General features: G+C 43.5%; 2 protein-coding genes across 4 annotated transcripts; one reads left to right on the forward strand and one right to left on the reverse strand.

Moving 5' to 3' along the window:
• Positions 1–653: 653 nt before the first annotated feature.
• LOC146670637 (V-set and immunoglobulin domain-containing protein 1-like) lies at positions 654–8922 on the reverse strand. 2 transcript variants are annotated; one of them, XM_085407640.1, is made up of 6 exons: positions 6962–8922; positions 5405–5743; positions 5195–5230; positions 2053–2337; positions 1812–1943; positions 654–1361 (listed from the first exon to the last, which is right to left on the reverse strand). In XM_085407640.1, the coding sequence occupies exons 1-6, from the start codon at positions 7290–7292 to the stop codon at positions 1273–1275; spliced, it is 1212 nt and encodes a 403-aa protein (XP_085263766.1). In that variant the 5' UTR covers positions 7293–8922; the 3' UTR covers positions 654–1272. The 2 variants fall into 2 exon arrangements, with proteins under 2 accessions (XP_085263766.1, XP_085263767.1); XM_085407641.1 differs by lacking the exon at positions 5195–5230.
• A 161-nt stretch (positions 8923–9083) lies between these two features.
• LOC146670638 (V-set and immunoglobulin domain-containing protein 1-like) lies at positions 9084–14031 on the forward strand. Of its 2 annotated transcripts, XM_085407638.1 has the most exons (6): positions 9084–9496; positions 10715–11053; positions 11228–11263; positions 12060–12344; positions 12454–12585; positions 13036–14031. In XM_085407638.1, exons 1-6 carry the CDS (start codon positions 9166–9168, stop codon positions 13122–13124), a joined length of 1212 nt encoding a protein of 403 aa, XP_085263764.1. In that variant the 5' UTR covers positions 9084–9165; the 3' UTR covers positions 13125–14031. The 2 variants fall into 2 exon arrangements, with proteins under 2 accessions (XP_085263764.1, XP_085263765.1); XM_085407639.1 differs by lacking the exon at positions 11228–11263 and having other exon boundaries at positions 9086–9496.
• Positions 14032–14638: the final 607 nt, after the last annotated feature.

Raw genomic sequence — 14638 nt, forward strand, 5'->3', positions numbered from 1 at the left:
AACACTGCAAGGCTGCCATCAGTTTATTAATAAGAATACAGTATGAGTATAATACAGAAAACTGATCACTCACATTTAGCATTCAGTCTTTAAAGCAGAATTTCCAGAGATAGACTTTCCCTTCAAGGGGGACAGGAATTTTCACAGAAATTGAAAAAGTGTATTAAACGGGGCAGGACCCAAAACAGAGCCTTGAGGTACACCGTGTTTAAGAGGGGCTATTTTGGAGTTATGGGGGCCCATATTGATGTGAAAAGACCTTCCTGACAAATAGGACTGAAACCACTGGAGGGCAGATCCTTTTAGGCCAGCATGAAATTCTAGCCATGATAACAGGACGTCGTGGTCGACCTTGTCAAAAGCTGCTGACAGGTCCAACAATGGAGGCAAGGTTACCAAAAAAGTAGTCCCAGAACTCTTGGACCTAACTGTATGCTGTAGATGTTTCACATGGTTTTTCCATATGAGACGACTACTTTCCACTTCTTTATTAAACAAGATTTTAAAAAAAAAAGACATTTAAAATCTTTATTTTTTTATTAGAAATTAATTTACGAATGTAAAATGATTTCTATATTTATGGACGGTGATAATAAAGCTTCCCGGTGCTGAGCCAGAAAAAGATGCCAGAGTTTAAAGTTAAAAGTGTTTATTTCGAATACTTTAAAAAGTGTGATGCAAATTTTATAAAATCTGTGTCAAAATGCTTAATAAAATCATAAAATACACAAATATCCATAATTTTGAAAGCAGCTTGATTCTTAAATACATCAATACCAGTTTTAACAGCACAAACGTCATCACTGTGAAAGGCACAGCTGCTGATGACTCTGAATAAAAACAGATTTCAACCTGAGAAATGTTAAAAACAGATGTGAACACCTCCAATACAGACAGACGTTCCTCCAATAAGTCGACTCGACAGGAAGACAAAAGAAAAAGTCAATCTCATCAAGTTTAAATACAGTCAAAGGTTTGCAGGAAACTTTGGTTTGTTCTGACAACAACGTGAAGCTGAGTGATATTTGAAGAAGTCAAAGCAGCTTTTTACCATCTGACATCTAAAAAGTAGAACCAGTTTCTGCAGGATCACCAGCACCTGCAGCAGGTTTTGGAATGAAACACTTACAGTTGACATAATCAATATGATCTCCTTGACTCATCACAGACTGCAGTGTGAAACATGGAGACACAACGAGACGGATTTAAAAAAAAAATAATAATAATAAAACTGATGAAAAAACAAAATATTAAAAAAGCCACACAAACACACTACAGCTGTGACGTTAAACAGTTTGTGAGTGAAGCGTCACCGTTACAAGCTTCCTTAGAAGGATCGTCTCTCTGGTTTCTCTGAGAAGCTGCAAAAGCAGAAAAAGTGAGAACATGAAGGATGAGATTATAACATCATGTCTCTGCTTTACTCACAGATGGAGAGAAGCAGCAGTTTGTGGTAACTGTGGTACAAAAACATGTAGTCAGAATAAAATGATGATTTAATGCTCAGAACCTTGAATATTAACTGATAAAGTTTGGTGGCATTATGTGAAGATGAACAGCTCCATGTTGACATGAACGTGCCTGAAACTATCAGAATAATCCTGCTGTGCACACTCTGACTTAGTGTGTACACCAGGATTATTAATTATTAATAATTATGAGTTTTTATTTTCCTGTTTAAAGCAAAGGATTCAAACATAAAATGTCAGGAATGTGAACTCGACACTGATCAAATCATCTGTTATATGGCTGTCTAACCTTACAGGTATATGAAATAAATCATAAATAATAAATCCATTATTCTGACTCACCTTTCTTGTGTTTTCTGATGCACTTTGCAGCTACAGATAGAGCCAGAGTTGCAGCGACAGTCAGAACTCCAGAAAACCACAAACCTATGAGCACACCGACTCCACAGCAGGACTTCACCTCAGACGTTTTCTCTGAAACACATGAAAGTTCATGCAGGACTGTAGCAGGACGCCACACACAGCACACTGGATACACACAAACATTAAACACAGTCTAAACAACGACACAATAAGATCTTACCACAGTAACGCACGTCGATCTGATCACGGGTCACATGGCCCATCTCCTCCTGCGTGGCTACGCAGTGGAAGAGGCTGCTGTTTGTCCTGGTCACCGTGGTGAGGAGGGTGATGTCATAGCGCTCTCCTGTGCGTGACACCTGTGGCTCCTCAGCAGGAAGGATGTTCCCATCGCTGTCCCTCCACTCTACTTTAGGCTTTGGAGAAGCACCTCTGACCTCACACTTCAGCAGCGCCTCGTCCTCGCTGATGTTCAGGATCCCAACAAACGGCTTCGGAGCTGCACCTGTGAACACAGCATGAAGCTGCAGTTACAGCACAAATGTGCTGTCATGCTCTCATGTCCTTCTCTTTCCTGATGGAGATGTCAACACATCGTGTGTGAGAGCAGAGAAATAACAACCTTTACTACATGTTCATTGTTACCCAAATAACAAGCCGTGGGTGACTAAGGACATCAAAGCCCTCCTCAACAACAAGAAGAGGGCTTTCAGAGGGGGCAACAAAGAGGAGGTGAGGAAGGTCCAGGTGTTACTAAAGGACAAGATCAGAGAGGCTAAGGACAATTACAGGAGGAAGCTGGAGTGGAAACTCCAGCAGAACAGCATGAGAGAGGTGTGGAGGGGCATGAAGACCATCACTGGATTCAGGCCAACCAACAGCAGGGGAGCTGAGGGAGGTGAGAATAGAGCCGACGAGTTGAATCTGTTTTTCAATAGATTCGACACCACAGTGTCTGCTCCCACCCCCACAACCTCACCTGCAGTCAGCCTGGAATCCAGAGCCACACCACTGTGCCAGCCTCTCTCTTCACATGTTGCCTCCTGTGAGAGTCCTGACACCCCTCCCCCACCCATCACCTTCACTCAATACCAGGTTGAGATGCAAATGAGGAGACTTCACTCAGGCAAGTCTGCTGGACCAGACGGAGTGAGTCCCCTTGTCCTCAAGGCCTGTGCCCCCCAGCTGTGTGGAGTCTTTCATAAACTGTTTATGCTGAGTCTGAGTCTGCAGAGGGTCCCGGTGATGTGGAAGACATCATGCCTCGTCCCTGTACCAAAGACGCCACGTCCCAGTGGCCCCCAGGATTACAGGCCCGTGGCATTGACCTCCCACATCATGAAGACCCTGGAAAGGCTCATCCTGGACCAGCTGCGACCCATAGTAAGACCACATCTGGATCCCCTTCAGTTCGCTTATCAGCCTCGTCTCGGAACAGAGGACGCCATCATCTACCTGCTCAATCGTGTCTACACCCATCTGGACCAGCCGGCGAGCACTGTGAGGGTCATGTTTTTTGACTTTTCCAGTGCTTTCAACACCATCAGGCCGACCCTCCTGGGTGATAAGTTAGCAGCGATGCAGGTGGATGCTTCTCTGGTGTCCTGGATTGTTGATTACCTGACAGGAAGACCACAATATGTACGTCTCCCACAGTGTGTGTCTGACAAGGTGATTAGCAACACAGGGGCACCACAGGGGACTGTCCTCTCCCCCTTCCTCTTCACCCTCTACACCACAGACTTCAGCCACTGCACAGAGACCTGCCATCTTCAGAAGTTTTCTGATGACTCTGCGGTGGTTGGATGCATCAGCAGGGATGATGAGACAGAGTACCGGGCTGTGGTCGACTCCTTTGTCACGTGGTGTGAGCAGAATCATCTGCAGCTCAACGTGGCAAAGACCAAGGAACTGATCGTGGACTTCAGGAAGACCAGGAAACACTTGACCCCTGTTTCAATCCAGGGGGTCAGTGTTGACATTGTGGAGGACTATAAATACCTTGGAGTACACATTGACAATAAACTGGACTGGGCTAAAAACACCACAGCACTTTACAGGAAGGGCCAGAGTCGTCTCTATTTTTTGAGGCGACTGAGGTCCTTCAACATCTGCCAGAAAATGCTGAGGATTTTCTATGAGTCTGTTGTGGCCAGTGCGATCCTCTATGCTGTTGCATGCTGGGGGAGCAGGCTGAGGGTCGCAGATGCCAACAGACTTAATAAACTGATCCGTAAGGCCAGCAATGTTGTGGGGATGGAGCTGGACTCCCTCAAGGTGGTGTCGGAGAGGCGGATGCTGTCCAAGATAAAGACAATGTTGGATAACACCTCCCACCCACTCCATGACATGTTGGTCAGTCACAGGAGCTCGTTCAGTGAGAGACTGAGATTACCGAAAAGCACCACTGAACGACACAGGAAATCATTCCTGCCTGTGGCCATCTCCCTGTACAACGCATCCACTTAACACACTGTTTGCTGCTACAACTACACATGTTTCTTTTCCAAATATTTATTTATAAGTGACTTATGTATGTATGTATGTATATATATGTATATATTGTACTATTCTTAGTTAGCGTATTGTCTGTCTTGTCTTAATGTTGGTTTAAAATGGAGCACTGTAAGAAAAAATAATTTCCCCCAGGGATCAATAAAGTATTCTGATTCTGATTCTGATTCTGATTCTGATGTTACAGCAGAGTTTGGGAGGACTTTCATTTATCAGCACAAACAGGAAACGTCCTGAGTCCAGCTTCACAGAAGTAAAAATGATGTCATCATTATTGAGCTTTCAGACAGGTTGATTTGTTAGACTGTGACCCAGAGTGTGACCTTACAGACTGATCAGAGAAATCTGAAGGCTTGACTGAGAACATCACTGATTTCTACATCTGCATTCTGTGTGCTACGACTCTGTGCCCCAGAGGGAACGTACCATTACTCACACATTTGGACACCAGCACAGGTTTGATCCCAGTCCACACAGCAGCCTCTACAAACTGCACATGTAGAGCTCAGTGACATCAGAGTCAGGCTCAGCACCGACTCCTCTGATGTGCAGGGTGGGCCATTTCTATGGATACTCCGTAATAACATGGGAATGGTTGGTGATATTAAAGTCCTGTTTGTGGCACATTAGTATATGTGAGGGGGCAAACTCCTCAAGATGGGCGGTGACCACGGTGGCCATTTGGAAGTCGGCCATCTTGGGTACAACTTTTGTTTTTTCAATAGGAAGAGGGCCATGTGACACATCACACTTATTGGTAATGTCACAAGAAAAACAATGGTGTGCTTGGTTTCAACGTAACTTTATAACAGGTTACAGATGCACACATCAGTGACATCATCACTCACCTGGGATTTCTCCTGATCGATCTTTCAAGGTGAGTTCTGAAAGGCAAAAATTAAACATGTGTTTTTTCACACAGCATCATGAACTCATGATGGAGCTGATGTTTCTGCATCACCTTTGTGAGCATCTCTTGGTTCAGGTAACAAACTGATGAGGTGACAGCTTCCAGCAGAGTTATTAAAGGGTTTGTTTTCACAATGCTTTCTACTCACCAACAACAAGTTTAATGCAGAACCTTTGTTCTGGCTGCAGATGTGGAAAATCACAGGTGTAGTCTCCACTGTCAGCCACCGTGGTGTTTCTGATGATGATGGAGGCGTTACCAAACTGCAGCTCTTGTGGGAATAGTGAGACCCGTCCTCTGAAGTGCTCGTCTTGACCTGGACGTCCATTATTGTAATGAAGGCCTCCATCATACATGAACACCTCCTGTTTATTTGGTGCTTTTTTCCTCCAATCAAAGAGCTTCTGTTCAAGGTCCTGATTGGTGCTGAGGGAGCAGGGTAAGATGACATCACTTTCTTCTGAGACAACCACTGTGACTCCTGGACCTGAAGAATGAAGCATGTTTGATTCAGTATGTTGAAATATGCAGTTCATAGTTTGACTGTAGCTCAGACTCAGTGTGTTCAGATATTTTACTTCACTTGTCTGTAGCTCAGGTCACTGATAAGTCCAACATACAATCTACTGTGATAGGATCAGCTCTATCGTCTTGACGCCTGCTCAGTCATCCAGGTAAGCAGATGGCAAAAGGTGGATTCTGTTCATCTGTAAGCAGCGTTTTCAGTGGGAGAACTGAACTGAAACTGAAAGCGCGTGAACAGGTGATCAGAATCAACCTTTTGGGATAAACTTTTGCCATCTGGTTGCTTCTGATAGAATACAGGTTTAAGGCATGTCCTCATTGCTTTAATACTTCTAAATAGAAGCTGTGCTGTGGGCAGAACTTTGTGCCATTAGAAACTGAATTTAAATAAGTTCAATTCAAATTACAAAGTTCTGCCCATCTATCATACTATGTTTCATGTAAATGTATAAAACAACTTACTGTGAAATAACATTTTTCCTCACATTAACATTTATGTGTACCATCATTAATCCTCATAATCTTATCAATAATACTGATGTCTGTCAAAACACATTCCTGGAGACGTTACAGTCATTACAGCTTCTCTGCACTGCTTTAACACACTGTTAGAAACAGAAACCCCACTTTGTCAGTCACAGCACTATTTTAGTGTTAATTATAATCAATAAAAAAAATTAGATTTGAGGCGACACAGAGGGGTGTAGGGGGTGAGGAGGTAGAGAGTGCTTTGCATTAAATTTTGGGGGGTTTCCATCAAAGAGGAGCTTCAATGATCAGAGAAGCTGCTGCTATTGTAAAAAAAAAAAAAAAAAAAGACCCAGCAGAGACTTTATTTCCTCAGGATACTGAAGAAGGTTCACCTGCTGCTGGAGCAGCTTCTGTCCAACAACTATCACTGAACTCCATCCTTATTCTATTGTATTCTACTGATCCGTGTTTATCAGTCTAAACTAAACGCTGCTGACTGTACCAGAAAGCAACAGAATATTTCAAATGAGCTCCAAAAACTGCAGACAGAAGTTTTCTTTAAGTACTTTTACTCCAAGTACTGTAAGACCACCCAGATGTACTTAAAGTGAGCGATAAAAGGATCCAATTCCTGCATTCCTCATTTCTGCAGAAATTTAGAATATTTTCGCTCAGAGCTTTAAATATTTACTGTCATTAGTTTTCTTACACTTTTCATTTCCTATAACTGCAGATACAGTCAGGAGACAGATGCACAAAATCCTCACAGACTTCATTTCAGCAAACTGAAAAAAGCAACGGCAGACGGATCGGCCAAGAGCGGCGAGCTGCTCCGAGCGAAGACGAGAGGAGAGATACAGAGCGCGAGCTGACCGGGCTTTATATACGGCGAAAAAGCTCCCGACCGACAGAAATGTTCCCGACCGACGACGGACCGCCTCTTTCCCCGACCGACGACGGCCCGCCCCTTTCCACGCCCGACGACGGCCCACGGCCCGCCCCTTCCACGACCAACGATCTCCCCGACCGACCAGCTCCATGTAGTGTTCCCAACTTAGCGACTTTGTCGCTATATTTAGCCAGTTTTCAGACCCCTTTAGCGACTTTTTTTTCTAAAAAGCGACTAGCGACAAATCTGGCGACTTTTTCTGGTGTTATTGGAGACTTATTTATGACGACTTTTTGACATGAAAGCGCGGATCGCTTTTACTCTCAACAAGCAGCGGTGCTGCCGTGGGCACCTCGCCCGTTCCAAAGCGCTCACGGGCGGAGGATAGTCCTCCCCCCGCTGCTATCAGGGCAGGAGATGTTCACGCCTGTGCGTCTGAACTGCAAATGAATTGCGCATGAGCGAAGCCGCTGCTCCGCACTGACTGTGACGCAGTCAGTTCTTCTTTTACTCTTATGCTGTTTTGTGGATCACGAGGTTTAAAACTACTTATAAACACACACACAAAGTAACTCCACCAGAGTGCCTATTTCGGGTCATTTTTGCCGGTCCAAGCCCGGGTAAAGGAGCAGGGTTGGAATTGTGACATTAAAAAAAAACAATAATTGCTCAAAGAAATTTAATTTGTAGTTCTAAATAAACTCTAAACGCATTTAGGACATTTTTTACTCACTTTATGTCTCTTCCACGATGTTATTTCTCTCTCCAACAACGTAGGTTACAATTATATTACCATGACCAATTATGCAAATTAGGCGATGACGTCATTTAGCGACTTCTAGCGACTTTTAGGACAGCCAATAGCGATTTTCCTTACTGAGGAGTTGGCAACACTGGCTCCCCGCTGTAGACCGCAGTCGGTCGGTCTGCCGTTGCTTCTTTCAGTTTGTTGAAATGAAGTCTGTGAGGATGCAGCAGTCTGTCACTGAAGCAGCAACATCTACATGCATGGGGTGGGAGACTCTGTCCATCAGAGATGCTATTTTGGCAGGAGTCCTTCTGTCTCCCACCACCTGCACTGGGTCCAGGGTGCGTCCCAGAACAGAGCTGGCCTTCCTGATGAGTTTATCCAACTTCTTCCTCTCAGCTGTCGATAAATTGTGAGACTGTGAGTGTGAGAGCCCCCGGCCTATTCAGCATGAGTAGAACGAGGGGGGGGGGTACGTATGAAGAGTAAATGTTATGGGCGTTATACAACAGAATCATATGTATAGATTATAGTTTGAACTAACAATAATCTAACTAACTAACAATAAATCATGATGTTGACATGATGAATGTATATGAATCAAGAGTAATAACATGAAAGAAAAATGACTCGTATGTGTATGAAACTTAGGAGTTTTAGGGGAAGTTAGGCGGCAGCAGAGTTGGGTGTGGTAAAAAGAGGAACTGTAGTGCTGTGCTAATCAATACTGAAATATCGAGTCCTCTGATACCAGTAATTTATGTTCTAGAATCGATTCTCATATTAAAATATAGATGTTTTAGTAATTTACGGCAAATTTGTAGTTTATCATTTGGATTGTCTACATTGGAAGGAACTACTTCCTCTTCCGCCTTTCGTAGTTTTAAACCTCGTGATCCACAAAACAGCATAAGAGTAAAAGAAGAACTGACTGCGTCACAGTCAGTGCGGAGCAGCGGCTTCGCTCATGCGCGATTCATTTGCAGTTCAGACGCACAGGCGTGAACATCTCCTGCCCTGATAGCAGCGGGGGGAGGACTATCCTCCGCCCGTGAGCGCTTTGGAACGGGCGAGGTGCCCACGGCAGCACCGCTGCTTGTTGAGAGTAAAAGCGATCCGCGCTTTCATGTCAAAAAGTCGTCATAAATAAGTCTCCAATAACACCAGAAAAAGTCGCCAGATTTGTCGCTAGTCGCTTTTTAGAAAAAAAAAGTCGCTAAAGGGGTCTGAAAACTGGCTAAATATAGCGACAAAGTCGCTAAGTTGGGAACACTACATGGAGCTGGTCGGTCGGGGAGATCGTTGGTCGTGGAAGGGGCGGGCCGTGGGCCGTCGTCGGGCGTGGAAAGGGGCGGGCCGTCGTCGGTCGGGGAAAGAGGCGGTCCGTCGTCGGTCGGGAACATTTCTGTCGGTCGGGAGCTTTTTCGCCGTATATAAAGCCCGGTCAGCTCGCGCTCTGTATCTCTCCTCTCGTCTTCGCTCGGAGCAGCTCGCCGCTCTTGGCCGATCCGTCTGCCGTTGCTTTTTTCAGTTTGCTGAAATGAAGTCTGTGAGGATTTTGTGCATCTGTCTCCTGACTGTATCTGCAGTTATAGGAAATGAAAAGTGTAAGAAAACTAATGACAGTAAATATTTAAAGCTCTGAGCGAAAATATTCTAAATTTCTGCAGAAATGAGGAATGCAGGAATTGGATCCTTTTATCGCTCACTTTAAGTACATCTGGGTGGTCTTACAGTACTTGGAGTAAAAGTACTTAAAGAAAACTTCTGTCTGCAGTTTTTGGAGCTCATTTGAAATATTCTGTTGCTTTCTGGTACAGTCAGCAGCGTTTAGTTTAGACTGATAAACACGGATCAGTAGAATACAATAGAATAAGGATGGAGTTCAGTGATAGTTGTTGGACAGAAGCTGCTCCAGCAGCAGGTGAACCTTCTTCAGTATCCTGAGGAAATAAAGTCTCTGCTGGGTCTTTTTTTTTTTTTTTTTTTACAATAGCAGCAGCTTCTCTGATCATTGAAGCTCCTCTTTGATGGAAACCCCCCAAAATTTAAAGCAAAGCACTCTCTACCTCCTCACCCCCTACACCCCTCTGTGTCGCCTCAAATCTAATTTTTTTTATTGATTATAATTAACACTAAAATAGTGCTGTGACTGACAAAGTGGGGTTTCTGTTTCTAACAGTGTGTTAAAGCAGTGCAGAGAAGCTGTAATGACTGTAACGTCTCCAGGAATGTGTTTTGACAGACATCAGTATTATTGATAAGATTATGAGGATTAATGATGGTACACATAAATGTTAATGTGAGGAAAAATGTTATTTCACAGTAAGTTGTTTTATACATTTACATGAAACATAGTATGATAGATGGGCAGAACTTTGTAATTTGAATTGAACTTATTTAAATTCAGTTTCTAATGGCACAAAGTTCTGCCCACAGCACAGCTTCTATTTAGAAGTATTAAAGCAATGAGGACATGCCTTAAACCTGTATTCTATCAGAAGCAACCAGATGGCAAAAGTTTATCCCAAAAGGTTGATTCTGATCACCTGTTCACGCGCTTTCAGTTTCAGTTCAGTTCTCCCACTGAAAACGCTGCTTACAGATGAACAGAATCCACCTTTTGCCATCTGCTTACCTGGATGACTGAGCAGGCGTCAAGACGATAGAGCTGATCCTATCACAGTAGATTGTATGTTGGACTTATCAGTGACCTGAGCTACAGACAAGTGAAGTAAAATATCTGAACACACTGAGTCTGAGCTACAGTCAAACTATGAACTGCATATTTCAACATACTGAATCAAACATGCTTCATTCTTCAGGTCCAGGAGTCACAGTGGTTGTCTCAGAAGAAAGTGATGTCATCTTACCCTGCTCCCTCAGCACCAATCAGGACCTTGAACAGACGCTCTTTGATTGGAGGAAAAAAGCACCAAATAAACAGGAGGTGTTCATGTATGATGGAGGCCTTCATTACAATAATGGACGTCCAGGTCAAGACGAGCACTTCAGAGGACGGGTCTCACATTTCCCACAAGAGCTGCAGTTTGGTAACGCCTCCATCATCATCAGAAACACCACGGTGGCTGACAGTGGAGACTACACCTGTGATTTTCCACATCTGCAGCCAGAACAAAGGTTCTGCATTAAACTTGTTGTTGGTGAGTAGAAAGCATCGTGAAAACAAACCCTTTAATAACTCTGCTGGAAGCTGTCACCTCATCAGTTTGTTACCTGAACCAAGAGATGCTCACAAAGGTGATGCAGAAACATCAGCTCCATCATGAGTTCATGATGCTGTGTGAAAAAACACATGTTTAATTTTTGCCTTTCAGAACTCACCTTGAAAGATCGATCAGGAGAAATCCCAGGTGAGTGATGATGTCACTGATGTGTGCATCTGTAACCTGTTATAAAGTTACGTTGAAACCAAGCACACCATTGTTTTTCTTGTGACATTACCAATAAGTGTGATGTGTCACATGGCCCTCTTCCTATTGAAAAAACAAAAGTTGTACCCAAGATGGCCGACTTCCAAATGGCCACCGTGGTCACCGCCCATCTTGAGGAGTTTGCCCCCTCACATATACTAATGTGCCACAAACAGGACTTTAATATCACCAACCATTCCCATGTTGTTACGGAGTATCCATATAAATGGCCCACCCTGTACATCAGAGGAGTCGGTGCTGAGCCTGACTCTGATGTCACTGAGCTCTACATGTGCAGTTTGTAGAGGCTGCTGTGTGGACTGGGATCAAACCTGTGCTGGTGTCCAAATGTGTGAGTAATGGTACGTTCCCTCTGGGGCACAGAGTCGTAGCACACAGAGCGCAGATGTAGAAATCAGTGATGTTCTCAGTCAAGCCTTCAGATTTCTCTGATCAGTCTGTAAGGTCACACTCTGGGTCACAGTCTAACAAATCAACCTGTCTGAAAGCTCAATAATGATGACATCATTTTTACTTCTGTGAAGCTGGACTCAGGACGTTTCCTGTTTGTGCTGATAAATGAAAGTCCTCCCAAACTCTGCTGTAACATGTAGTAAAGGTTGTTATTTCTCTGCTCTCACACACGATGTGTCGACATCTCCATCAGGAAAGAGAAGGACATGAGAGCATGACAGCACATTTGTGCTGTAACTGCAGCTTCATGCTGTGTTCACAGGTGCAGCTCCGAAGCCGTTTGTTGGGATCCTGAACATCAGCGAGGACGAGGCGCTGCTGAAGTGTGAGGTCAGAGGTGCTTCTCCAAAGCCTAAAGTAGAGTGGAGGGACAGCGATGGGAACATCCTTCCTGCTGAGGAGCCACAGGTGTCACGCACAGGAGAGCGCTATGACATCACCCTCCTCACCACGGTGACCAGGACAAACAGCAGCCTCTTCCACTGCGTAGCCACGCAGGAGGAGATGGGCCATGTGACCCGTGATCAGATCGACGTGCGTTACTGTGGTAAGATCTTATTGTGTCGTTGTTTAGACTGTGTTTAATGTTTGTGTGTATCCAGTGTGCTGTGTGTGGCGTCCTGCTACAGTCCTGCATGAACTTTCATGTGTTTCAGAGAAAACGTCTGAGGTGAAGTCCTGCTGTGGAGTCGGTGTGCTCATAGGTTTGTGGTTTTCTGGAGTTCTGACTGTCGCTGCAACTCTGGCTCCATCTGTAGCTGCAAAGTGCATCAGAAAACACAAGAAAGGTGAGTCAGAATAATGGATTTATTATTTATGATTTATTTCATATACCTGTAAGGTTAGACAGCCATATAACAGATGATTTGATCAGTGTCGAGTTCACATTCCTGACATTTTATGTTTGAATCCTTTGCTTTAAACAGGAAAATAAAAACTCATAATTATTAATAATTAATAATCCTGGTGTACACACTAAGTCAGAGTGTGCACAGCAGGATTATTCTGATAGTTTCAGGCACGTTCATGTCAACATGGAGCTGTTCATCTTCACATAATGCCACCAAACTTTATCAGTTAATATTCAAGGTTCTGAGCATTAAATCATAATTTTAGTCTGACTACATGTTTTTGTACCACAGTTACCACAAACTGCTGCTTCTCTCCATCTGTGAGTAAAGCAGAGACATGATGTTATAATCTCATCCTTCATGTTCTCACGTTTTCTGCTTTTGCAGCTTCTCAGAGAAACCAGAGAGACGATCCTTCTAAGGAAGCTTGTAACGGTGACGCTTCACTCACAAACTGTTTAACATCACAGCTGTAGTGTGTCTGTATATTTCAGGGAAATGGATTCATATCTCTGAGGTCAACATTACTTTTTTAATATTTCTTATTTTCATTCCTTTTATTGTTTTCTGTCTCGTTGTGTCTCCATGTTTCTCACTGCTGTCTGTGGAGTCAGTGAGATCATATTGATCATATCAACTCTGTTTCAATCCAAAATCTCAGGGACTCGAACCACAAGGAGCAGATTCACCACATAATGCCTTAAAAATTAGCAGAAAGCCAACTTTGAACACAAAGGCAGCTTATGAAATGTGGTAATAATGGCTGCTGTGTGTTAAAGTGGTGGTTATGAAGGTGCTGACTGCAGGTGCTGGTGATCCTGCACAAACTGGTTCTACTCTTGTAGATGTCAGATGGTTGTAAACATCAGTGCAGCAGAGATTCTTCATTCAGGGAAACTGACTGTACGTCAGTGTGAAAGCTTTTAGAAGTTTGTTCACATCTGTTTGTTAATTTCTCAGGTTGAAATCTGTTTTTATTCAGAGTCATCAGCAGCTGTGCCTTTCACAGTGATGAAGTTTGTGCTGTTAAAACTCATCATGATGCATTTAAGAATCAAGCTGCTGTCAAAATGATGGATATTTTTGTGTTTTTCATGATTTTATGAAGCAGTTTGATGCTGATTTTATAATATTTGTATCGCACTTTTTAAAGTTTTCCAAATAAACACATTAAACTCTAAACTTGTGGCGGACCACCAGGTGGCTCCACTCACACACAAGTTGAAGGGAAGTGTGGGGGTGGAGATTTTGGCGCTGACTATATGTGAAGTTCTGTCAGTTAATAAAGTTGTTGGAGTGAGACACTGAGACCTCTCCTGTCGTTGTTACATACCTCCACAAACTCAACTTTTTCTCGCTCAGCACCACAAAGCTTAATTATTACTGTCCATAAATATAGAAATCATTTGTAAATTCTTTTCAAATGATAAAAATAAAGATTTTAAATTGTATTTTTCTGATTTTGTTTAATAAAGAAGTGGGGAAGGTTTGACCATGTGATACAACTACTGCATACAGTTAGATCCATAAGTTCTGGGACTAATTTTTGGTAGCCTTGCCTCTGCACAGACACAGCGGACTTTAAAACACTCAGGACTGATTGACCTGCACACTTTCAGTGGCGCCTACTGTGGCGCAGCAGTTGGGCCTCCTCCGCTGTCTCTGCGCACTGACACTTAAGCCCCTCCCTCTGCACTTGCGCTTCGGCCGCACTCGGTCGGTCGTCGCTTTCATCAGTTTTGTTGAAGTGAAGTGAAATGGTAGTTTTTATGTGCATTCAAAGTTCACCCTGCCAATCTTCCATTTATATTAGTGAGACATTTATTTCCTTTGCAATGTCAGTTTTATTTCTTTTTGGTTTATTTATTTCTGATGTTTGCGCTGTGGACAGTTTCAAATAAAGCGATAAAAATCTGAGTGGGAGAGGCAGATAAATACAGATCACAAGGGATGAAATTTCTCCACACACACACACACACACACACACACA

The sequence above is a fragment of the Rhamphochromis longiceps genome, linkage group LG5, assembly GCF_057381845.1.
Source record: "Rhamphochromis longiceps isolate RC_006_pf linkage group LG5, R_longiceps_female_GT1.1, whole genome shotgun sequence".
Taxonomy (NCBI): Eukaryota; Metazoa; Chordata; class Actinopteri; order Cichliformes; family Cichlidae; genus Rhamphochromis; species Rhamphochromis longiceps.

What these genes read in the sequence shown, in the direction of transcription:
- LOC146670637 (XM_085407640.1), bottom strand. Translation starts at nt 7,292, where the DNA reads ATGGAGCTGGTCGGTCGGGGAGATCGTTGGTCGTGGAAGGGGCGGGCC. An exon ending in TCGATCAGGAGAAATCCCAG is followed by an intron (nt 2,338 to 5,194) that starts GTGAGTGATGAT and finishes CTGTGTTCACAG; the next exon opens with GTGCAGCTCCGAAGCCGTTT. An exon ending in GATCGACGTGCGTTACTGTG is followed by an intron (nt 1,944 to 2,052) that starts GTAAGATCTTAT and finishes CATGTGTTTCAG; the next exon opens with AGAAAACGTCTGAGGTGAAG.
- LOC146670638 (XM_085407638.1), top strand. Translation starts at nt 9,166, where the DNA reads ATGGAGCTGGTCGGTCGGGGAGATCGTTGGTCGTGGAAGGGGCGGGCC. An exon ending in TCGATCAGGAGAAATCCCAG is followed by an intron (nt 11,264 to 12,059) that starts GTGAGTGATGAT and finishes CTGTGTTCACAG; the next exon opens with GTGCAGCTCCGAAGCCGTTT. An exon ending in CATCAGAAAACACAAGAAAG is followed by an intron (nt 12,586 to 13,035) that starts GTGAGTCAGAAT and finishes CTGCTTTTGCAG; the next exon opens with CTTCTCAGAGAAACCAGAGA.